The sequence below is a fragment of the Chlorocebus sabaeus genome, chromosome 22 (genome assembly GCF_047675955.1).
Source record: "Chlorocebus sabaeus isolate Y175 chromosome 22, mChlSab1.0.hap1, whole genome shotgun sequence".
Classification (NCBI taxonomy): domain Eukaryota; kingdom Metazoa; phylum Chordata; class Mammalia; order Primates; family Cercopithecidae; genus Chlorocebus; species Chlorocebus sabaeus.
This window is the reverse complement of record NC_132925.1, coordinates 94105873-94131030: the sequence shown is the minus strand read 5'-3', so window position 1 is coordinate 94131030 and position 25158 is coordinate 94105873. Positions and strand designations below refer to the sequence as shown.

Genomic DNA, 25158 nt, shown 5'->3' with positions numbered 1-25158 from the left:
AACTTGTCCGTCCGTGTACTTCTTCATCAAAGCTACATAGTCAAAAAGCCACAGGAGGCTGTGAGGAGAAGCTCACTGCTGCTCTGTTGAAGTCTGTATTGGTTTCCTATGGCCACTCTAACAAATTACCATAACCTCGGTGACTTAAAACAACCCAAATATATCTTTCTGTCATCCTGGACATGAGCCAAAGTCAAGGTTGTCAGCAGAAGCGCAATGCTTTCAGAGGCACTATAGGGGACTGCCCATTCCTTGCCCCTTTTCTGCTTCTAGAGGCTGCCCATTTTCCTTGGCTTGTGGCCGCATCATTCTGGCTGCTTCTATTGTCACATCTCCTCTCTGACCCTCCCTGCCTCCTTATAAGGATGCTTGTGATTATATCCATCCAGATAATCCAGAATCTCCCATTTTGTGATTCTTAATAACATCTGCCGCCGGGCGCAGTGGCTCAAGCCTGTAATCCCAGCACTTTGGGAGGCCGAGGCGGGCGGATCACGAGGTCAGGAGATCGAGACCATCCTGGCTAACACGGTGAAACCCCGTCTCTACTAAAAAAAATACAAAAAACTAGCCTGGCCAGGTGGCGGGCGCCTGTAGTCCCAGCTACTCGGGAGGTTGAGGCAGGAGAATGGTGTGAACCTGGGAGCGGAGCTTGCAGTGAGCTAAGATCCGGCCACTGCACTCCAGCCTGGGCAGCAGAGCGAGACTCCGTCTCAGAAAAAAAAAAAAAAAAAAACATCTGCAAGGCCCCTTTTACTTTGCAGAATAAGATATTCACAGGTTCTGGTGATGAGGACAGGGAGATCTCTAAAGGGGAGGGAAGCAGGAGATAGGGTCTGGAGGCAGGGAATCTAAGGCCAATTCGGGCTGACTTCTAAGAACTAAGTCAAAAGGAAAACCCCAACTTTCCATGCCCAAGTAACAAAGGGACCAGAGGCTACTACCTTTGCAACGCCCCCCCCCCCCCACCCCGGCCCCTTTTCTGCATGGCAGGTGAAAAATTGAAAGTACCTCTGATTCATCCCCTCCCACAACCAATCAGACTGCTTGCGGGCCAAGTCTTCATTTGAGTATAACTTTGTAACTTCAGGCTCTAATTGGTTGCTTTCCACAACCAGATGTTTGTACAGGGTGGTGTAACTTCGTAACTTCGCTTCAGCCTCTGATTGATCCCCTCCCACAACCAATCAGACTGATCATGGACCTCTACTTCATTTACATAGGGTGTACAGCAAGGAACCAATGGGCAACCTCTAGGGGGTATTTAAACCCCAGAAAATTCTTTCAGCAGGCTCTTGAGCTGCTTGGCCTGCTCCCACCCTGTGGCGTGTACTTTTGTTTTTCAAAAACTCTTTCGTTGCTTCATTCTTTCCTTGCTTTTTGCGTTTTGTCCGTTTCTTTGTTGAAGATGCCAAGAACCTGGACACCCTTCACCCCAGGAGGAGCATTAGTCAGCCTACCACAGACTCCAACAAACATTTTTTGAGAGGAAATGAAAGAATATTCCTAGGTTATTGGGTGCCTTTTCTTCAAGAAGCCCTGAAAGTGGGGTTTGCATTTTTCCCTGGATTGAAAACAGAACTGCTTCCTACACAAACATGATTGAGACTTTGTACTCTAGGTGTTAAAAAACATTAGGTCATACCCTGTGGGTTATGGTCAGAGAGATCTGGTTAGAAGTTCCCAGGTAGGCGACAGCCCTAGATATGTGACACTTCTAGGAGAATCCCTGGCTCTGTGGATACGTCCAGGCGTGTAAGGCAGCCTCAACTAATCCTAACTCTCAAGGACAGGCAGTTCTGGGCCCTGTGTTGCCCATGAGACTTGGTCCACAGCAAGCCTGTGACGGAGTGAAAGTGAGGGGACACCCAATTCGCAAACTCAGCAGGAAGCCAGACTCCATGACAGACAAAATGGATCAAAGTGAATCGGCTCTGTTGTTTGGGGAAATACTTGGTTTGTTGTTAAGTGCCAAGAAGATTAACGACACGGACACACGTGGGTAGGTTAAGGAGCAGAAAGTTTAACAGGCAGAAAAAAGAGAACAGCTCCCCCATGCAGAGGGAGGAGGACTCCTAATGGATCTCCCCATTCCTGACAGGAAGCAGTCTGATACACAGAGGAAGGGTTTGAAGAGGTGGTGTTTGATTTACATAAAGCCCAAGGGATTGGTTTGACCAGCTATGCCATTTACATAGCCCTCGGAGAAACTGGCCATTCCACCTTGATCTTTTATTATGCAGATGGGGTTTTTTACCTGGCCAGAGCCTTGACACCTGCACACATGGCAACAAACAGAAGAGAGGAGAAATCTTCCATATTGGATGTACCTGGCTTCCAGGTGCATTTATCTATGCAAGCTTCTAGCTTGGTTATTTATGCTTGCAGCTTGACTTTTCAGGCTGCTTTCTGTTAGAAAAAAAATGGTTTTGGGGGCTGTTTTTATTAAAAGAAAAGCCTTACCAAGGACTCCTGTACCCTCACTATCTGCCTGAATAATTTTTTTAACTTCTGTATTAAAAGGTCTACAAGTGGGAACTGGCCCTAAAAGTAGGTTGTAGAAATTATTCGGATGTGCCAACAAGCTTCATCTGCAGCTTGGACTGTCTTCACTGGAAGGCCTCTGGCAGATTTTGTAAAAAGTTATATTTATGTAACAATTTTACTATAGGAAAAACTTGCCTAAAGATATGAATTTATATTACTTATCATTGGCTGGTTCCTTATCCTGAACATTGGTTTCCTTGGAATCTGATTTTGGCTTGTTTGGCCTTTAAAAACCCCAGAAAAATGGATGTTTCTACCAGATTATTTTCTGGTTTTCAGTCTCACTATATGTCACAAAGGCCTTGGTTTATGGTTCCCAACTGGTGAAGAAACGTCAAACTTTGCCTCTCTTAGTTCCTTCTACATGACAATGGGTGGTGGCTGCTCAGATGGAAGCATTTTTTTTTTCCCTAAAGCCTATGAGACAGGCTGCACCTTAGACCCCTATTTTATTAAAGGAGAGGAAATGTCCAAGAGCCCAGAGCTAGTGGGTAAAAGCATCATCAGGACTAGAAATGGGGTCTTCTTGTTGCCAACTAGTAGGGGTGAAGGGTAAGTGGCATATGTGACTGCCATGCATGCCCAGACAGGGAATTGTCCTTGAACCCACTCATGTGGTGTCTTCTAGGGTACAGTGAGTCCTCAGGGCAGGACAGCCTTGGGGTCAAGAGCCCAGACTCAGGTGCTATCTCAGGTTTTGTAACTCAATTGCTCAATGACCTTAAGCCAGTTTAGTTTCCTCATCTGTGAAAATGGGGATAACAACCGAATTTACCTCATGGGATTGTTGTAAGGAATGATGGAATTCATCCAAGTAAGGGAATTAGAGCAGTTCCTGTCATGAAGTAATTGCTCAATAAAGTGTGTCAGGTTTTAAGAGTAATTGATTTTACGTCATGATAAATGGCAACAAAATAAATGACAAATGGATTAAAGTAAATAGTAAAAACAACACAAGAACAAAACATAAAAAAATCATATAATAGGCCGGGCGCAGTGGCTCACATCTGTAGTCCTAGCACTTTGGGAGGCTGAGGTGGGCGGATCACAAGGTCAGGAGATCGAGTCCATCCTGGCTAACATGGTGAAACCCCGTGTCTACTAAAAATACAATAAATTAGCTGGGCGTGGTGGCGGACGCCTGTAGTCCCAGCTACTCTGGAGGCTGAGGCAGGAGAATGGCGTGAACTCGGGAGGCGGAGCTTGCAGTGAGCCGAGATCGAGCCACTGCACTCCAGTCTGGATGACAGAGCAAGACTCCATCTCAAAAAAAAAAAAAAAAAAAATATATATATATATATATATATATAAGAAACCAAATATTAGTAAATTTGAATATATAAAAGTGAGAATTACTACAAGTTAAAATATCTATCTATCTATCTATATATATATATATATATTTTTTTTTTTGAGACAGTCTAGCTCTGTCACCCAGGCTGAAGTGCAGTGATGTGATCTCAGCCAACTGCAGCCTCCACCTCCCAGGTTCAAACAATTCTACTGCCTCAGCCTCCTGAGTAGCTGGGACTGCAGGCACACACCACCATGCCTGGCTAATTTTTGTATTTTTAGTAGAGAGAGGCTTTCACCATGTTGGCCAAGCTGGCTCGAACTCCTAACCTCAAGTGATCCACCTGCCTTGGCCTCCCAAAGCACTAGGATTACAGGCATGAGCCACCGTGCCTGGCCATTAAAAAATATTGAAAAGGTAAATCATAAACTGGAAAAAAGATTGTAATATACTTAAGAGTTAATACCCTTAATATATTTAAAAAATCAAATTTGTAAGAAAAAACTGAATACATCAAGGGAAAATATATACATTAAGAAGTGCATGTAAAAGGAAGTTCCATATTTCAATTATGAAAACTGCAAATCACGATTAAATTTATAATATCCAGTGTTGGTTAGCATGCATGAAAACAGAGAAACAGGTGCTGTTGATGGAAGTGTATTTTGGTTTAATTTTTTGGAGGACAGTTAGAAAGTAACAAAAGTCTTAAAAATGTCCATAAAATGGACCTTACAGATGTCCACCTGGTTGTTCCACCTCTAGAAATTTGTAAGACAAAGAAATAATTTGGCCGGGGACGGTGGCTCACGTCTGTAATCCCAGCACTTTGGGAGGCCGAGGTGGGTGGATCACGGGGTCGGGAGATCGAGACCATCCTGGCTAACACGGTGAAACCCCATATCTACTAAAAATACAAAAAATTAGTCGGCTGTGGTGGCACGTGCCTGTAGTCCCAGCTACTTGGGAGGCTGAGGCAGGAGAATCGCTTGAACCTGGAAGGCAGAGGTTGCAGTAAGCCAAGATCACGCCACTGCACTCCGGCCTGGGTGACAGAGTGGGACTCCGTCTCAAATAATAATAATAATGATAATAATAATAATTCAACACAGGGTCTCATTCTGTTGCTCAGACTGGAGTGCAGTGGCATGGTCACAGCCTCGACCTCCTGGGCTGAGGTGATCCTCCCACCTCAGCCTCCTGAGTAGCTAGGATTATAGGTGCACACCACCAAACCTAGCTAATTAAAATTTATTTATTTATTTATTTATTTATTAGTGATGAGGTCTTGCTATGTTGCCCAGGCTGGTCTCGAACTCCTAAGCAGCATCATTTTTTCTAAGTGTGAAACTGGTAATAACCCAAATTCCCAGCATAAGGGTTATGCATAAAATATCTAGCTCTCTGATGAAATATCTTCAAAGAATATTTAATGACCTTAAATCTCAGACAAAAAGGTAAGGGGCCAAAATGAAGAACCTATTTCCTTCCACACAACCCCAATTTGAAAAAACACATGTGCAAGTATACCCATGTTAAAAAGTATAGAAGAAAAAAAGGCTTTAAGGAAAAAAAAATAATAGTAATGATCTAGGGTGGGAATCGCGTTATTATTCCCAATAATTTTATATATTTTAAAAATCTATAATTTTTTCAGGGGAAAACGTTATGTTGCGGAAATTAATTGATCGAGTGATAACGGACAGTGTCTGATGACTCACATAATCCCGCGGTTCGAGTCCCCTTTAGGCCGCAGACGTTTCGAGCCTTCTCGGGTGTCCAAGTATCGCATGTGTACAACGAGGGGTAATATACTAGACTACCTGAGGTCTTCTTACTGCAAAAACACCCATGTATTAAGGTTTCCCAGTGGAATTTGGGGGCCGGGTTGACTTCGGAGCTGGAGCTCGCAAAGGCCAGGGCTTCTGCAGATTCTGACGTTTTGTGGACCCCCACTACCGCGCGCAGCCGCACTGCAGGTTTTCTTCGCTGCTGGTTGGATCACATCACTATGGGGACTTCTGCTCCATGGCGGGGAAAGGCCAGAACTGCTGCCTTAAATGCGCTTTTGCGTCATCCAGTTGCTAACCTCCGGCCACAGCAATGCCCACTCCAAACTGCTACTTTTCCAGGTGTGTTTGTCTAAATATACCCCATTTACAGACTTCTCAGGTGCATCATTAGGAACAGGACGCTCTGCAGTTTGCGAACCACCTCAGACAACTCCAGGTTCCTAGCATAGTTTAAAGGATGACATTGTGAGCAAACTAGCATCAAAATTTGAGATATTTAACTTTCACATTTTAACCATACACCTTTCCAAGGTCTTGTAATACATGCAAGTGTGGCAAAACGAGCACTACGAGCCAGCCAGGAGTCGAACCTAGAATCTTCTGATCCGTAGTCAGACGCGTTATCCATTGCGCCACTGGCCCCGAGCTGGCAAAGTTTTCTCCGCGAGGACTGATCACCCTTATGCAGTATGAACAGGCTTCCGGGAACCAGCGATCCATTTTGCCCCGGCGCCACAGCTCCCGCTGCTCCGCCTTTCCCCGAAACGCGCTCCACCAATCCGCAGCGGCTTCGTCATGGCGCTCTTCGTCGCACTCCAACCTGCCGCATCGGCGGCATGTCTCGCGTGCTCTAGCTCGCACACTAATTTGTCCTCCACCGCCTCCCGTTAAGGCCGGCTCTCCTGTGGGGCGGGGAAAGGGGTGGGACGAGGCTGGGCGCTGCGGCCGCCGTGCCAGGGTGACCGGTAGCGCTGTAGCCGAGGTGGCGGCGCGGGGCGGGGCCGGCGGAGAGACAAGGAAGAAGGTGGTTGTGCAGGATGGCGACGGCGGCTTACGAGCAGCTGAAGCTGTGAGTCCCACGGGCCGGAGGGGCGGCGGGCGGGGAGGCAGCTGCGGGCCCCGGCCTCGGGGAGGGCTTCTGAGTCCCGGGCGGCAGATAGTGTGTGGAGCTCCTGGCATTTACTGGTCTTCCTCATCCGGCGCGGCCTCTCGTAGGCCTTGCCCGAGTAGCCATGGACCGGGAACCAGCGGCGCGCCGGCGTTTCTCTACCGTGCTCGGCCCCAGCGCCCACAGCTGAAGAGAGAAGCTGCAGACTGGCCTCCAGCGAGCGGGGGTCGGCGTTACGATGCGGCCCTTCAGGGCACGCTTGTCCCCACTTTCTATGGAGAGCTAGAGACTGAATTTAGCTGTATGACTTAGCAAAGAAAAAGAGTTTTTTCTTACTTAACAGACCTAAAACATAGAGTCTACACACAAATCATCAAACCTTTGTTTTGGTTATAGCCTATCTGGGTACTGAAGCCTGCCTGACCACTCTTCAGTGTGCAGAAAAAATTTAAAGTACAGTCAGTACTCTTAAGGTCCTGAAGGAGTTTACTTTGGTTTAAATTTTAAACAGCTCCAGCCAAAAGCAGGTTCTTAAGTCTATGTCGACAGCCAGAGGCTAATCTCGAGAATTCTGACACTGCAAATTGACTTTTCGGTAAATCCAAGTTCTTGAATCTTTGAGAGAGAGGCTCTGGTTGTTAAGAGTTATAAAATAGGTGTTTTTAAAGACTTTGGTTTGTCTTGGATTAAAAACAACACGTGTTTATTTCCCTTAGTGTTACCCATTTAGCATCCACACTTTTCTTGTCTGTGAATAATTGTACTCACTTCGTGTTTATACCCCTAGGCTGTTTGAAAAGATGGTGGCCACAGCCTGGGAATATCTGGTAGGAGAAACAAATGTAATTTTTAAGCAGCTTATCTATCCCTATATATAAGCTAAAATATCTTGGCACTTAGGCATAGGTATCACATTTCCTTTGCAGGGAAATGACCTCAAAATGTGGTTTGGGCACTTCTTATGCTCCTCAGACCTCAAGCTCACTAATAACTTTCTGAAAGGTTCAGTGGAAAGTTAGAGGTGCACAATTCAGAGAGGGGGTCATCTATTCCACATTGTGTGTGTTGCAGAAAAGATGATTGCTTTTTCTACAGTCCACCCCCTGTGCCATTTCTGTTTACTGTAATGTTCTTTGAAAACCCTAGCTGCACGCTTCCCTCCACATTTTCCTCTCCACCTTTCCGTATTTTCTCCCAGTTCCCCTTTGCAAAGTGCTCACCTTGTCGTTGGTGAAAGAGTTCAAGGAAGTGTCTTCCACTGTGTTTCTGGTCAGGCCACTGTCACATGTGCTCCGCTAGCTAATTAGGTTATTGTCTATCTGATAGGCACTGAAGGGTTTAATGTGATCCTACACCAGGTCTCAAATGTGTTTAAGCAATACGGAGCCATGGCTTGATGCAGCTTAGCGTGGCAAAGATTGAATAGGATGGAGAACTTGAGAATTATGATGATTGTTTTTCAGCTGCCAGAATACTAAATTTAACCAATTCAGACCTTAAAACAAACGAAAATCCTCTGTATACATAAAAGAGAAAGGAAATTTGTCCCTTAAGTAGTAAGAAATTTGTATTGATTTTTGTGAGAAGTGGAAACTCTTAAATTATTTGGGTGATAAAATCAAACTGGGGTTATGTGAAACTCATTCTCTCATTTGTCAGTCCTAGCTTTTTTTCCCCCCTGAAAAAAAAGTTTTGAGTGTTTCTGTAAATGTGAAGGTACAACTTTTTTGCACTTTTTCTTTACCAAGGGGTTTATGAGTTAGAATTTCCATTTTTATTCCTTCCTTTTGGCCCTTCCTGCTCTGAGGCTCCTATTGAAGGTTTTAAATGTGGCTCCTGCCCTAAGGAGTATTCTTTTTCGGGTGCATTTAGAAGTGAAATTGGTTTCTGTATAAGAATTGGTAGGAGATAGTAGCCATTTTAAAAAATGTGTCTAGAGATGTTCTAAGAAATATCCATGCAAAAGAGATAGTTTATTTTATTACAAAAGGATTGCTACAGGATTTATTTAAATGTTGAAATGCTTGTTTTTTTCTTTTGTTTCGTTTTGTTTTTGAAGAGATGGGGTCTCATTCTGTTGCCCAGGCTGGAGTATAGTGGTTTGGTCATAGCTCACTGCAGCCTCTAACTCCTAGTCTCAAGTGAGCCTCCCACCTGAATATTGTAGGCAGTTGCAACACAGTGGTAAAGATTTGTGTATATATACATACATAAACAAGAAAAGGTACAGTAAATATACAGTATTATAAGCTTATAGGACCACTATCATATATGGGGTCTGTCGTTGACCAAAGCATTGTTACATGGCACATGGCTGTATTTTGTTTTTCCAACCAGTTTACACCTTAACATTTTCTTCTGTAGTCCTCCTCAGTACCTAGCATAGAGCCTTGTGCAGAGCAGCTCCTCAGTGAATCAACTGAGTGAATAAAAGGAACTTTCCAGTATAGACCACATACTAGCACTTCAAAAAGAACACAGTGTAGGGTAATTTGGAATGTATCCTTTTGAAGAAACACAGCTTAAAAGTCATTTCATGTGTGTTGTCTTCACAGTGTCTCTGTGAGGTCATAGGCTGATATGTATCCTGTCATTGTTGAAAACAGTCTAATAATTGCCCTTGGCCACAAAGTCAGATCATACAGTCAAGCCATGGTAGAGCTGGCCTTGGAATACAGCTGGTCCAGAGTCCAGTGATCTTTCCATTCCATTTCGTTATCCATATTACCTTTTTTTCTCTTATCAGATTGCTCTCGCCTTAGTCCTCAGACATGCCAGGTATTGAAATGAGTCACTTACAACCAAATATAGTTGACATGTCCATATGAATTTCCATATATTTAATGTGGAAAACAATATTGATTTGCTCAGAATTTAAAATTCATACTTTTTAAACTTCCAGGCAATTCTGAATATCCTGTTAGGCTCCATTTTTCTTTTTAAGTCATTTGTATAGGCATGGATAATGTCAGACAGTGATAAATTTGAAATTGCAAAATAATTAGACTGAAAATGTAATTTTTTTTTTTTTTTTTTTTTTTTTTTTTTGAGGCGGAGTCTTGCTCTGTCGCCCAGGCTGGAGTGCAGTGGCACTATCTCGGCTCACTGCAAGCTCCTCCTCCCGGGTTCACGCCATTCTGCCTCAGCCTCCCGAGTAGCTGGGACTACAGGCGCCTGCCACCACGCCCGGCTAATTTTTTTGTATTTTTAGTAGAGATGGGGTTTCACCGTGTTAGCCAGGATGGTCTCGATCTCCTGACCTCGTGATCCACCCACCTCGGCCTCCCAAAGTGCTGGGATTACAGGCTTGAGCCACCGCGCCCGGCCTGAAAATGTAATTTTTAAGCAGCTTATCTATCCCTATATATAAGCTAAAATATCTTGGCACTTAAGCATAGGTATCACATTTCCTTTGCAGGGAAATGACATCAAATGTGGTTTGGGCACTTCTTATGCTCCTCAGACCTCAAGCTCACTAATGACTTTCTAAAGGTTCAGTGGAAAGTTAGAGGTGCAAAATTATTGGATACATTTAAAGCGTTTTTTCTTTTCTTTTTTTTTTTCTTTTAAAAGATCATTTGAAACTAGGTGTAAGGCAGGGAATCCTTTAGATACTGCATCAGGCTGCACATGCCTCTGAAGAATACTGTTTCCTCAGGAAATTGCCTTTTTAAAAAGAGTCTCATAACTGTGAGGTCATCAGTCAGGGCAGATATAATCTAACCTTGAAAACAGATGTAACCTAAGCTACCTTGTGATGTAGACACATGTAATCTGTTCAATATAATGAACATTTATATTATTCACAGAACTCTCCCGGTGGAGGGAGGGGTATAGGGCAGCCAAGGTTAGTCTCATGAGTTTTAGCACAGATCATAGGGGGTTTGTATCCAAAGCATTAGTTGGCTGGGAGTTCAGGCTAGTTCAGGCTTACCTAGGGTAACCTGGCCAGCCTAGGTTAGTGCTAGGCTACGTCAAATGACTTGGTATGCTTGTTTGAAGTGCATATTCCAGGGCCCCACATTAGGCCTACTGAGTGAAAATCTCTGGGGATGAGCCGTGGAAATCTGCAAGTTTAGCTATCCTGGTAGTTTTTATGCACTCTGAAATATTTTAGGGCAGGGCATACATAGCTGAGTTAGGACCAGAACATGCTGGTAGAAGAGAATTCTTTGGAAGATATGGGGCTCTGGTAGATAGTGCTATGGATTAGAACTTCAGATTAGGTGGAATTTGGACCTAGTCCTGTGAAGAAGTCTGGTTGAGAGAATGGGTTTTAGGGTATTCAGGGAATAGGATGTAGGTGGGAACACAGAGTTTTGGAAAAGAAGATAGCATATTAGAATGAGTTTCTAGAAACACCAGCTGGTTTGGAATTGGGTCGTGCCCCTGGGGAATCTGTGATGAACTTGAGCTATAGGAGAGGCAACCAGGGAGGGCTCAGTGAGGAGGTACCCAAAGGGAGGATGAATGGGGGAGGTAGGAGCACATTCCGCCTATGAGTATAGTATGCACAGGGGATCCTTCTTTACTAAGTTCTTTTCTTTTTGCTTACCAAACCTAGTAAAATGTTGTGCCTCTGTCTTTTCAACCAGAGAGATACTAAATTTGATCATTAAGACCTTGATTTAATTCTTTTTTTTTTTTTTTTTTTTGAGATGGAGTCTCGCTCTGCTGCCCAGGCTGGAGTGCAGTGGCACAATCTCGGCTCACCGCAACCTCTGCCTCCCAGGTTCAAGTGATTCTTGTGCCTCAGCCTCCCGAGTAGCTGGGACTACAGGCACGCACCACCAGGCCCGGCTAATTTTTGTATTGTTAGTAGAGACGGGGTTTCACCATGTTGGCCAGGCTGGTCTTGATCTCCTGACCTCAAGTGATCCACCTGCCTCGGCCTCCCAAAGTGTTGGGATTGCGGGCATGAGCCACTGCACCCGGCCAGATTCTTTACATAAGATTTTTGAGGGAATATGTTTTTGCTACAGTTTTATGACATATCACTGTGGTTCCTATACAAAATAGTGGTTTCATTATTTTTAAAAATTGTGGTAAAATAAAACTTAAAATTTACCCTCTTAACCATTTTTAAGTATACAATTCCGGGCAATAAGCACATTCATGTTGTACAACCACTATCACCATCCATCACCAGAACTCTTTTCATCTTGCAAAAATAAACTCTGTGCCCATTAAACAACTCCCCATTTCTGTATCCTCCCAGCCGCCGGCAACCACCATTCTACTTTCTGTCTCTATAAATTTGACTTCTCTAGATGCCTCATGAAGTGGCAGTATTTGTCTTTTTATGACTGGTTTATTTCAGTTAGCATAATGTCCTTAAGGTTCATCCATTTTGTAGCATGTGAAAGAATTTCCTTTTTTTTTTTTTGAGACGGAGTCTCGCTCTGTCACCCTGGCTGGAGTACAGTAGTGCGATCTCGGCTCACTGCAACCTCCGCCTCCTGGGTTCAAGCGATTCTCCTGCCTCAGCCTCCCAAGTTGCTGGGATTACAGGTGCGTGCCACCACGCCCAGCTGATGTTTTGTATTTTTAGTCGAGATGGGGTTTCACCAGATTAGCCAGGATGGTCTCCATCTCCTGACCTCGTGATCTGCCCACCTTGGCCTCCCAGAGTGTTGGGATTCCAGACCTGAGCCACTGTGCCCAGCCCAGAATTTCCTTTTTAAGGCTGAATAATTTTCCATTATATGTATGTACCACATTTCGTTTGTTCATTTGTTGATAGACACATAGGTGGTTTCCACCTTTTTGGCTATTATGAGTAATGCCAGTATGAATGTGAGTATACAAATATCTTTTTGAAAACCTACTTTCAGTTATTTTGAGTATAGACCCGGAAGTGGAATTGTTGGGTCATACGGGAATTCTATTTTTAATTTTTAGTGGGTCACCATACTGTTTTCCCATAGTAACTGCACTGTTTTGTGTTCCCACCCACAAAGCACCAGGATTCCAGTTTCTCCACATCCTAGCCAATACTTGTTATTTTCTATCCTGGATTTTCATTTTTCCTTCTAGATAATAGCCATTTTAATGGGTATGAGGTTGGTAAGTAGTAATATTTTTGAAGTGGGGCAGTTTTACTCATTGATTTGACAAGATTTTAAAGAGGTCAGTTGTCTGAAATAAGATGTGAATGTTACATGGGAGATAATTGTTTTCAGACACTAGAAAATCACAATGCCAACACTGAAAGAAAATAAAAAATATTTGATGTTAATATTATAATTAAACATACTGCTTTTCTTAAAATTTAACAAGACTAATTTTTTAAAAACACTCTTAAGAGCTGTTGAATCCCAGGTGACTATAAGATTAAATGCATTTGTATGAAGTGTAATACCCATACTGCCTTTGTTGAATTTAGCTTTTAGTCCTAATTCCACTTCTGGGATACTCAAAATAATTAAAAGTAAGGTCTCAGAGAGATTTGTATACCCCCATTCATAGCAGCATTATTCACAACAGTCAAAAAGGGGGAATCAACCTAAGTGTTGATTCTTTCTTTTTTTTTTTAATTTCAACACTTTTTGTAGAGATGAGATCGCGCTGTGTTGACCAGGTTGGTCTCAAACTCCTGACCTCAAGATCCTCCTGCTTTTGTTTTGCTTTTCTTTTCTTTTTCTTTCTTTCTTTTTTTTTTTTTTTAGACAATGTCTTGCTCTGTTGCGCAGGCTGGAGCGCAGTGATGCGATCTTGGCTCTCAGCAGCCTCTGCCTCCCAGGTTCAAGTGATCCTCCCACCTCGGCCTCCTGAGTAGCTGAGGCCACAGGTGCATGCCACTACACCCGGCTAATTTTTGCATTATTTATAGAGACGGGGTTTTGCCATGTTGCCCAGGCTGGTCTCAAACTCCTGGGCTCAAGCAGTCCTCCTGCCTCAGCCTCCTAAAGTGCTAGGATTACAGGCATGAGCACTGTATCCAGCCACTTTTTCTTTTTTATCCCATGCTTGGACAGTAATCCTTAAAAGCAAAACCAACTGAATGAAGGTAGTCAAAATAGAAGCAATTATTATACAAGTATTATGCTATTTTGATATATCTTCTATAGTATGTGTGTTATTAATGGGAACCAGAACTCTGGGTAGATATCAAATCCCTTGTCTTGACAGATACTTGGTAGGATTCTTGTTCAGTTAGAGTTAATAGTGAATTGGAGGCTAGTGACCTCACCAGATAGTTTATATAGGACCAGAACCCTTGTTAGTATACAGTATTACTTTAAACCTTAGAGATCTGTTATTAGCAGTATAAATAATGACCAAATAATCTTGAATCGAATCTTGTTTTCTGAAATCCATTTCATAAAATAAGTAATATGATAGCTTGTTTGGTGAAGATTTAAAGACAAAAATAGCAATAAAACAATACACACCAGCAAAAATTACACCACTGAATGTTTACTTGTTTTTGACTGTAAGTGCTAGAGAGTTAAAGTTAATTTCACTGGCTTTTGAAATGAAGCCTAGGAAGCATAAAACATGTAGAATAAAATTTATTACATAAAACAATTATGCTTCAGATCAGTATTAAGATCAATACAAAAGTGGGGGAAATGAAAGAGGAAGAGAACAGTAAGGGCGTATATGTAGGTGCCTGTGAGTTAGGATGATACCTGCTGTTACGATTAACAGAATTGTGAGTCATTACTTATAATTACCACCCCTAGAAATGTTGATTCCCTGGCAGTCACCGTTCACGTTTTCATTGCTCCAATTCTTAAGCCTAGAGATACCACTTTCAGTGACATTATCAGAATAGCCTGATGGCAGCATCAGCAACTTAGATTCCAACAGCATCTCTCAGAGAGAGAAGATCAAGCAAAGGCCTCAGGACTTTTGAGCGAGACATCTCTACCTTGATCCATAATTACTCTTATTTGTATACTTGGTTATAATACTTTTTGGTGAGGGGGATGAAGTCTTGCTCTTGTCCCCCAGGCTGGAGTGCAGTGACACGATCTCGGCTCACTGCAACCTCCACCTCCTGGGTTCAAGCTATTCTCCTGCCTCAGCCTCCTGAGTAGCAGGGATTACAGGCGCCTGCCACCATGCCTGGCTAATTTTTATATTTTTAGTGGAGATGGGGTTTCACCATGTTGGCCAGGCTGGTCTTGAACTCCTAACCTCATGGAGTCTTGCTGTGTCGCCAGGCTGGAGTGCAGTGGCACGATCTTGGCTCACTGCAACCTCCACCTCCTGGGTTCAAGCAAGCGATTCCCCTGCCTCAACCTCCCAAGTAGCTGGAACTACTGGCGTGCGCCACCACACCCAGCTAATTCTTTTGTTTGTATTTTAGTAGAGACGAGGTTTCACCATGTTGGCCAGGATGGTCTCGATTTCCTGACCTTGTGATCCATCTGCCTCGGCCTCCGAAAGTGCTGGGATTAGAGGCGTGAGTCTCCGTGCCTGGCCTATAATACATTTTTTAAAACTTATTTTTATTTCAATCTTAGGTATATGGTTTAAAAATAAGTAGTATACAAAGCTTATAATAACAGAGGCATCTACTTTTTTAAACAACTTCTGGTATTTTACTCTATATCTATAAAAATGCTCATATTAGGCTGGACTGTGGTTTATGTAGCTGTTGTTCAAATTAAGCCTCATGGTGTATCATAATTATATTTCTTTATAAAAATGTTTTGTTTTTCCTAGAATTAAAAAATGCCTTGCTGCTTTTTATTTGCTTGACGTTTTTTTGAGATGGAGTCTCACTCTGTCGCCCAGCCTGGGGTGCAATGGCATGATCTTGGCTCACTGTCACCTCCATCTCCCAGGTTCAAGCAATTCTCCTGCCTTAGCCTTAGTGGGGATTACAGGCGTGCGCCACCACGCCTGACTAATTTTTATATTTTTAGTAGAGACAGGGTTTCACCGTGTGGGCCAGGCTGATCTCAAACCCCTCACCTCAAATGATCTGCCCACCTCCACCTCCTAAAGCGCTGGGATTACAGGCGTGAGCCACCACGCCCGGCTGAGAAAAACTTTTAATTGCTTACAATGGAGATAGTTTTTTTCTGTGTGTGCGTTTGACTTTTGTGCTCTTATAAACAGCTGATTTTATAATAAATACTTTATTGCTGACTGAAATGTGCCTATTAAGTTATACCTCCAAACTTGTATGTGGAAACAAGTGTGACTTTTCAGTTCATTGATTTTTGTCCAAATAATTTTCATTTTAAAGGTCTTACAGGTGAGGAGAGTTTAAATGCATTTATGTAAATACAGGTGGTCAGAGTGTAGGAAGGGTGAGCTATTGAGGGCAAGCAATATGCATTTCTCTGTTGACTGTTTATTTAGATGCGAGCTTCATGTTTTATGCCTAATATAAAAAAGTGGAGGAATATTATTTCTGAGCTTGGTGAATAATAATCTTTTTATGTTAAAAATAGCATTAGTTATTGAAGAGGTAACACACCCTTTATCTGGAGAAATAAATTATGGCAACTCTTTCCCCCACAATACAACTGTGAACTTAAAAGACGTAGACTTCTGAGTATTATGAAGAAAATGTATGTAATAAAGCCCATGGACTTTACTCTGTGGTCAAAACTGTGTCACTTTCCTGAGACCTTTTCTGAAACTTGTTAGTTTGTCCTAGATGTAAAAGTAAAGCAGCCAAATAGGAGCAGTGGTGATGGCTTTGTCAAGACACTAAAGACGACGGAAGTGTAAAAAAACAATATGAAAACTCAGTGGTGTGAAACCATTTAGTAAAATATTAATAATGCCTGTATTTCACGGAGTCCCCTCTTAGTGCTGAGCATATTATGTGAGTTCTATCATCCACCCTCACTTATCAGTTCTATCTCTTTTTATTGTGTTTTACTTTTTTGAGGCAGAGTCTCACTCTGTTGCCCAGGCTGGAGTGCAGTGGTGCGATCTTGGCTCACTGCAACCTCTGCCTCCTCGGCTTAAGCAATTCTCATGCCTCAGCCTCCCCAGTAGCTGGGACTACAGGCATGCACCACCACGGCCAGCTAATTTTTGTATTTTTACTAGAGATGAGGTTTCACCATGTTGGCCAGGCTGGTCTCGAACTCCTGACCTTAAATGATCCACCTGCCTGGGCCTCCCAAAGTGGTGGGATTACAGGTGTGAGCCACTGCGCCCAGCCTCTATCTCTTTTTAATGAAGAGAAGGCTGAGAATGGCAGCAAGGAATGAAATCCTTTCCTCAAATGAAATTTTAGATACCTTAGTGTTTGGGTCTCGAGGTGACAAAACTTTAAAAAAATTATTTTAAATGGAAAGTCTTTAAATTTTATTAAACCAGGGTTTTCAAAACATTTAGGTTTTTGTTTTTTACTAACCAGGGTCAATTTTGAACACAACAATGTATCTGTGCCAGCATACCAAAGGCTGATGTCTTCAAATCCTAGTAATACAGTATGGTGAAAAAAAAAATTACAGCCTTTAGACTTTTACAAGACTAGTTTGAATCCCAATTCTGTGCCTACCATCAGTCAGTCCCCAAACGAACCACTAAAATTCCTGGCTCAGCTTTCCCTGGAATGTATTCGTCACCTGCCGCATAGCCCCTAGTGCTTGCTTGCGTCATGCTTAGCACGAGGTAGCCTCTTGGTAAATGTTAATGACTTACACTTGGAATGCAAGTTGTGCTTCCATAAAATATCTTCTGTAGATATGGACTGAAATAGTGGATTTTTTAAAAAAGGCTTAAGACTAGATGTCTGGAAGTTCTTTATATTTCTTTGGTTTTAGGACCTCTCACTTTGTTTTTATAGCTTTATTGAAGTTTGGTTGACATACAATAAACTACACACATGGAAAAGGAAAGTGTACAGTTTGATAAATTTTGACATTTTTACACCCATGAAACCATTGCCAGTATTGCAGTAGTGAACGTATCCGTCACCCTGAGACGTTTCCTCATGCCTGTAATCCCTTGCTTTTCTCCCTTCCTGCACAAGTTAAACATATATGTGCCATATGATCCAGCTGTTCCACTTCTAGGGAGTTAACCAAGAGAAATGAACATCTGCCTTAAGACTTTTATACAAGAATGTTCCTAGAACCTTTTCTTTATTCATAGTAACCCAAAACCAAAGTTACCAAATAGCCATCAACAAATGAATGGATCAACAAATTATGATGTATCTGTACAATGGAATGCTATTCAGTAATAAAAGGAATGAACTGTTGTATTCAGGTTAAATTGAAGATTGCTGTATTTGAAGCAGATTTGCTTTCTTCATTGTACTGATTTTCCTTCACTTAACATATCCCCCCCGGATGAAGGAAACTAACCTAATAGTTACAGATGAACCATAGAAGGTTGTAAGTTTTATTTGGATAATTAAGGATTGATTATTTTCAGAGAACTTACAGTAAAAAACAGTCAATAAGAGTTTGTTTTGCTACAGGACATTTTTCTATAATGCCAAATAGCTTATATACAATTGGTAAATAGAAAATGATGTCCATGATGGTTGTGTGGGTTTGAATGAGATTTTTCATAGGCAAGTGGGAGTAGAATTAAAAAGGAAAGGAAAAAACCCTCAGGTTGGCTGCTGCACAGATAGAACAGATAGAAATTCTTTTAAGTCTGATTTGTGAACAATAAAGATTAGTTTCTAGAAAAAGAAATAGTTCTTGGACTCAGCCTGCCTCCCCAGCCTTGCTCAGCTTCTGAAAAGTTGTATCTTCTCCTGTGCCTACCTTAAAACAACAGTCTCAGTCAGTGGCTTGGAGTTCTACTTCAGTCTGCATCGTTTTGGTGCCTGCAAACTAAAACGCAGCTTTACTTTATTCTGTTAATATTTTGTATATCCTGAGTCAGTCCCTCACCATGCTGAGTTGCTTGCCTGAACTATTTAAGTTGTTTCTTGAGAAACCAACTGTTATTTTTGTTAGACTCTAATTACAAAGTTGCATAAATTTTAAGTAGTCTCTCTCAACCGTATTTCTACCTCCTTTATTTTTCATTTTGCAGAATGAGAAGTTTTTTTCAGGAACATATATATGGGTTTCTAAAAAAACACCCCACCTGAATGTTAATTTGTTTTTTAAAATTTCCTGGAAATATTTTATTTAAAATGCATTTCTTACTATTTTTAGCTAATACCTCTTGCTTACTACGCATCAAATGTTCAAAGTACTTACCAGAGATTAACTCATTTAATTCACACGTTACTGCGTGATGAATCTGGTATTATCGTTATTTTACAGAAAGGGAATAAGAGGCTCAGAGAGAATGAGTAACTTGCCTGAGGTCAGACTACTGGTAGTCTGGTTCTGTAGGCTCTGTTCCTGTTATGCTACATTGCCTTCTGTACCCTGTTGAATATAATAAACTAGATTTGATTATGATATTTTTTGTATACATTTAATTGATAGTTTCATAGCAAATCAAAACCTTGTCAGCATCAAATATACAAGTGAGAAGAATTGCAGTGAACTCATAAGGACAGCAAACTTAACAGCTTCATCCATTTAGAAGCTGGGAAAATGATGTCAAATTTATACTCTGTAATTGTTATAATAAGTAGTTTTTTAGAAGTCTTCGTTTCATTTGGTTTAGTTATGTTTTACATTTCTTCTTAGGCATATGACACCTGAAAAATTTTATGTGGAAGCTTGTGATGATGGAGCAGATGACGTACTTACCATTGACCGTGTGTCCACAGAGGTTACCCTTGCAGGTATTTCACAGCCAGATTTAGAAGGTTAGGGAGAAAGATTTCATACATAAATTACAATAGTTAAAAAACATCACTCAGAGGTGCGTCAGTGTGTGGATCTCTGAGTGCATTCTTACTAAAATTTTTATTCTTGCTACCTCATTTGAATGTAATGGTATACCCATTACTTTACATGAAAAGTAATGGTAAAAACCGCAATTACTTTTGCACCAGCCTGTAATTTTTGTGCATCAGTTTTATGCTATCTCCTTTTTTGTGAAAAGGAGAAATGATCTTGAAAATTTTAGGTAGTATTTTACTGTCTGTAAGGATTTAAAAACATAATATTTATTTTTTCTTTTAGCTGTATTTTAACAGGATTGGCTTAGATAGCTAAGCTTCTTTCTAGCTGTAAGATTTAAGATATTTGAGAGTGAAAAAGTTGTTTCAGCTTTAAGAGTATGGAATTTTAACAGCTGCTTTTGTTTTTGTTTTGAAAACTTTCATGACTATGAGGAAATTTAATAAATGAAAAATAAAATATCCATCACTGACTAAAACTTGTAGGTGTTCTTAGGCAAATTATGTTTCTGAGTTTTATCTACCTATCCAGTTATACTTTGGTTTTGCTTTTCTGGGATGTGAAAAGCAAACTGTTTTTTTCACTTTTGTGGAACACCCTGACTTCTGAGTAGATAAATACAAAATAATTTTGGTGGCAAATTAATGTACAAAGTGATAACATATTTGGAATTTCATGTTTCATTTGTTAAAAGATTCTAATTCACCTCCAGAGTTCTATATTTATTTTTTTCTTAAAGTATAATATTTGAATAACCATAGAGTAGGCATTCAGTAAATAGCCTTTGAGTGGGTGAAGCAAAATATGAAAATATATTACGTGAGATAATGGGGTGTAAGAAAAGTATGGCTATAAAATTTCTGTTTTTTTGATTATGTGGTAATTCTGGTAGGTACTATATAAAGTTTGTCTTTGATCAAATGGAATTAGAGCTCTGTTTTAGTTTGATAATTTGACATTTCCTATTTGTCCGTTGCTTGGTGGCTTGGTATCTCTCAAGATAGCTGATTGGTTTTAACCAGTGTTAGTACACTTCTCCTAAAGTTTAAATTATACTAATCTTTATACCGCGTTGATACAACCTAGTGTCTTACAAGAGCTTTAATGTGGGTGTTTTTTCCGTTATTCTTGATCTTTCAGTAACATTTTATTTGTAGGTAGAGATTGCAGACCCATTTGAGTAGACTGAAAAGCTAAAGGTCACGAATAGTTTGAATGTAAAGATGATGATGCCAAACAGTCATCAGTAAGACACATGATAAAATACTTCCACACAAAGTCAGTGCTGATGAGGGACGGACTTGCTGACAGTTTCTTAGCCAGTTTCTTTTCACCATTGAAAAGACTTTCTTTTCACAAAAGAAAGACCATGGCATTTCTAATGGGACTATTTTTTCTTCCATGAAAAAACCTAACATACATTCTAGGAGTTATCACAGTTTTATTGCTGTTACACTCCAGTTTACATAACTTACAGCTCTATCAGTAGTGCATTTAAGTTAAGAAATGTTACTTTTCTTAGAACAAATCATGCAAATTGATTTAGTCAAAGTAACTATTGAAATCAAACTAAATTTCTGTTCGTGCTGGTGAGCTTTTTGTATGTGATTTTTCTTTCTTTCATTTCTTTTAAAGCCAAGAAAGATGTTCCTCCTTCAGCTGTCACAAGACCAATATTTGGTATACTGGGCACAATCCATCTGGTGGCAGGTAAGAGAAAATAAGCTAAGATGGACACAGAAGGTAATTAAACAAGGTAGTTAAATTGATAATATTAGAGTGAGTATACGATGAAGTAACACTTTGTATCATGCTTTAAGCAGTAAATCTCTTGGATAAGTATTTGTCATTAATTTTAAAAGAAATACTCCCCAAATGGTAAAATTTATCAGCATGAGGTTCTGGTATTTAAAAAAAAGTTTTGTATTTCGTTGTGTTTCAGTTAGAGTTGAAATCCTTAACTAGATTGTTTTTGCAAATAGGGTATGTAAAAACTTTTTTTTTTTTTTTAAGATGGAGTTTTACTGTTGTCGCCCAGGCTGGAGTGCAGTGGCACAATCTCGGCTCGCTGCAACCTCCACCTCCCGGGTTCAAGCAATTCCCCTGCCTCAGCCTCTTGAGTAGCTGGGATTACAGATGCCTGCCACCACATCCAGCTGATTTTTTGTATTTTTGGTAGAGACGGTGTTCCAGCATGTTGGTCAGGCTGGTCTTGAACTCCTGACCTCTGGTGATCCACCTGCCTCGACCTCCCAAAGTGCTGGGATTACAGGCATGAGCCACCATGCCCAGCCTGTAAATAAAATTTTTAATGCATCAGTGGACCAGGGTATTCTACACCTTCAGTCCTGTACTAATAGGACATAGTGAATGTTAGCAAATGTTACTTGGTTCTAAATTGTTAAGAGGGTGATTTTTGTTTAGATTTAATTTCATTGAGCTTGTTTGAAGTTCCTGTTGTTTCAGGCACCATGCTAGATGCTGAGTTATAAAGGATGAAAGTCCATTTTGCCCTGCAGTTCACAGTCTAGTGAGAGAGGCGTGTAAGTAGTAAACTACTGCAGTACAGTGTGACAAGCTCCAGGAGAGACATGTACGTGGGAAAACTTTCAGAGAGGGCACTTGTGGGTAGAGTGTTGAACAGACCTGAAGAATTAATTCAGTAGGAAAGGGTTACTGTGTTTTATATATTTGTGGGGTGAGGAGGTGGCAAGGTCAGGATTGGTGTATTGTGCACGATGTTGTGATGACTGCTTGATTCCTGACCACTCATCCTTGTAATATTGCAGCAGCCAGTTAGGTATACTGCCCCAGCACATTTCTCTACCATTTAGAGTGACATGAAGGACATAGGAGTGGTGTGGAAGGGACATTGCCCTGTAGTGTCAGATCTTGTGACCTGATGCTTTGAGCTGCCTGCTAGGAAATGATTAGCAGAGGCCTGTATCCCTTGGGGTTGATGAAAGAGAGAAAAAGAAGTATTTTCTGTCTCTACTTTCTGTTTACTAAGACAAATCCTTTGTTTATGAAAAGCTTTTGCTTTTATCTTTTTTGAGAAAAACGTGACCTTTCAGTAAGAATTGTTCTAAATAATATGCTGGCCTTTCTATTCATAAATTATAAGGTTGCTTTAAAAATGGGCCTTTTATCTGAGTGGCACAATATAGTCTCGTTCTACTAGCCTTTAAAGTTAAACAGTAAGGACTCCTATTTCTACCTTTATAGTTACTGTTTTTATAATTATGTGTGTTTGGCTTGCTTTTTGCAGGTAATTATCTTATAGTCATTACCAAAAAGACAAAAGTAGGTGAATTTTTCAATCATGTAATCTGGAAAGCAACAGATTTTGATGTCCTTTCTTATAAGAAGACAATGTTGCACTTAACTGATATTCAGGTAAGAACTGGAAATTGTTACTAATTGCAGAGCCCAAAGAAGTAGCGTGGGCTGGGTAGAGGAGGGTAAGGGTGTTGTGGAATAGATGCTATAATTATTTTAACAACCTATAGAGTAAGGTCACTCTACCTACTTTTCTACCTAGGCATAATAAATATTTTTTAAATCATTTGTTGCTCTTGTTTGTTTGTTTGTTTTTTTAAGATTCTTTTTTTTTTTTTTTTGAGACGGAGTCTTGCTCTGTAGCCTAGGCTGGAGTGCAGTAGCGCAATCTCAGCTCACTGCAAGCTCTGCCTCCTGGGTTCACGCCATTCTCCTGCCTCAGCCTCCCGAGTAGCTGGGACTACAGGCGCCCGCCACCACACCCGACTAATTTTTGTGTTTTTAGTAGAGACGGAGTTTCACCTTGTTAGCCAGGATGGTCTCGATCTCCTGACCTCGTGATCCGCCTGCGTTGGCCTCCCAAAGTACTGGGATTACAGGCGTGAGCCACCGCACCCGGCTGATTCAATTCTTAAATTGTGAAATGTCATATGGAGAGAAAAGGGAAAACAGAAATACACATGTACTCAACACCAGATTTAACTTCATATCCTCTTTGTAAAGAAATAAATTACAAATACCTTTGAAGTTCTACTCCTCTTAACTCATTCTCTTCTTTCCCAGAGAGGTTTTCTCTATTTTTACCACATGTGAATGTAAGTGTGTATGTGTGTTTATGAAATGTGTATATATTCTTTCAGGCAATTTCCCTTTTGCACTATTCCTATATGCACAGATTTCAGTAACCATGGTTTAGTTAACACCAATCCCCAAGCAACATGGCTTAAATTTCAGTTACTACAGTTTATTAACTGAAGAATTAACCCACCAAAGATGAAGGTGCAAAAGACAAAAAACAACAACTCTGGAAGAGAAATTGAAATTGAACATAAATGGAGCATAGAAGAAGTAGCTGACCATGGGAATACTGATACTATCACCATTCAAGGGACTGTAGGTATGCAGCCAGAGGTTCTAGTGCAGGCGAACTGACCGACGTTAATGATGGAGTGGCTGTGACGAAAAGGATGACAGTATCTCGGAGGAAGTGACGCCTGCAGCAGACTTCCCATTAAAGGAAACCTTGGAGATATTTCCCAGTGCAAAGGATAAAATGTCAGAAGTTGGTTTAGACTTAGGAAGGTGTGTGGCAGTTCACCAGGGATAGAAGAGATATTCTGTATCTTAATTTATATGACAAGAAGAAGGCAAGCACTGTTCAAGTCTCTTGATAAGTTTTTGTACAAAGAAATAAAATATTTTTTATTCTCGGTGTTTCTAATGTTTTACAGTGTGCTAAATAAATATTAGTTTTACAATTTATTCATTTCTTTATACTTATAATAATTTGCTATATATATAACTTACAAGTTAATGTCTACAACTTATAACTATATAAGTAAATATCTATAACTTACAATAGAGTTTTTAATGTTTTGACAAAAAAATTTTTAAAGGTCATGAAACAATCATAGTTTTTACAGTTGACTGTTAAGATAGCTTAAGATTATTAAGATTAAAATCACATGGTAATTTTTACAGTCCCACTTTACAAAGTAAAGACTGCCTGTATTCATGTTTAAACAGGATCTGTTTTTGCTCATGAATGGCATTGCCCTGTTCTGATTCTTTGACTCTTACTTTTTAAAGTCAACATTGTTTAGAGATATATACCTATTGAGAGTGATTGTTTTCTTAATGTAATTTTAGTTATGTGTTTGCTATTTAAAAATTTTACATTATATTTTTACACACAATTTATAAGAATGTTTGTTTCTAGAATAAAATGTATTAAAACATATAACTTAGGATAAATATTTTAAAAAATAAAATTATAGCACTGCCTAAGTAAAACTACAAGATATGCTTTTTATACTTTAGAATTTTTTTATTATATATATATATATTGAGAAATATATATCAATATATTCATTCTCTACTAGGCATATTTTAAAAAAATTAAAATGGCTGTATTTATTTAATAGACCAGTGATATTTACTTAGACAGTTTCTTCTTGATTGTTTTTCTTTGTTGTCAAGCTGTGTAGCTAATTTTAAAAACATGTCTGAGCACAAATAAAAAATTTTGTATATGTAGATTTGTAACATGTAGATTAACAAGTTAATCATTTAGTAATGGTTAAACGTTACTAAACATTAACGGTTGCTTTTTAAAACAAGGATAAAACCAAATGTCAATCTTGGTATTCATTGGGAAAGCTAGTTAAAATG

The 25158-nt window shown here is 40.3% G+C and overlaps 1 protein-coding gene, 1 long non-coding RNA gene and 1 other non-coding gene across 5 annotated transcripts in view; 1 reads left to right on the top strand and 2 right to left on the bottom strand.

Annotated features, from left to right (window-relative positions):
• Window positions 1–4488: 4488 nt before the first annotated feature.
• Window positions 4489–6411, bottom strand: LOC140709791 (uncharacterized). The gene is made up of 2 exons (XR_012090514.1): window positions 6157–6411; window positions 4489–6074 (listed from the first exon to the last, which is right to left on the bottom strand). It is a non-coding gene; the product is annotated as an uncharacterized lncRNA (long non-coding RNA).
• On the bottom strand, window positions 6204–6276 carry TRNAR-ACG (transfer RNA arginine (anticodon ACG)). The gene has a single exon. It is a non-coding gene; the product is annotated as a tRNA-Arg (tRNA).
• A 160-nt stretch (window positions 6412–6571) lies between the features above and the next one.
• The window catches only part of SACM1L (SAC1 like phosphatidylinositide phosphatase), a 54887-nt gene continuing 36300 nt past the window's right edge, over window positions 6572–25158 (top strand). The window contains exons 1-4 of one of the 3 annotated variants that reach the window (XM_007983928.3): window positions 6572–6703; window positions 19330–19451; window positions 21124–21198; window positions 22757–22884. In XM_007983928.3, the coding sequence (XP_007982119.2) occupies window positions 6672–6703; window positions 19330–19451; window positions 21124–21198; window positions 22757–22884 (357 nt within the window). In that variant the 5' untranslated portion in view covers window positions 6572–6671. Of the gene's footprint in view, window positions 6704–7528; window positions 7570–19329; window positions 19452–21123; window positions 21199–22756; window positions 22885–25158 lie in introns of those variants that run through there. The other 2 variants (XM_007983929.3, XM_038004062.2) reach the window with 2 other exon arrangements.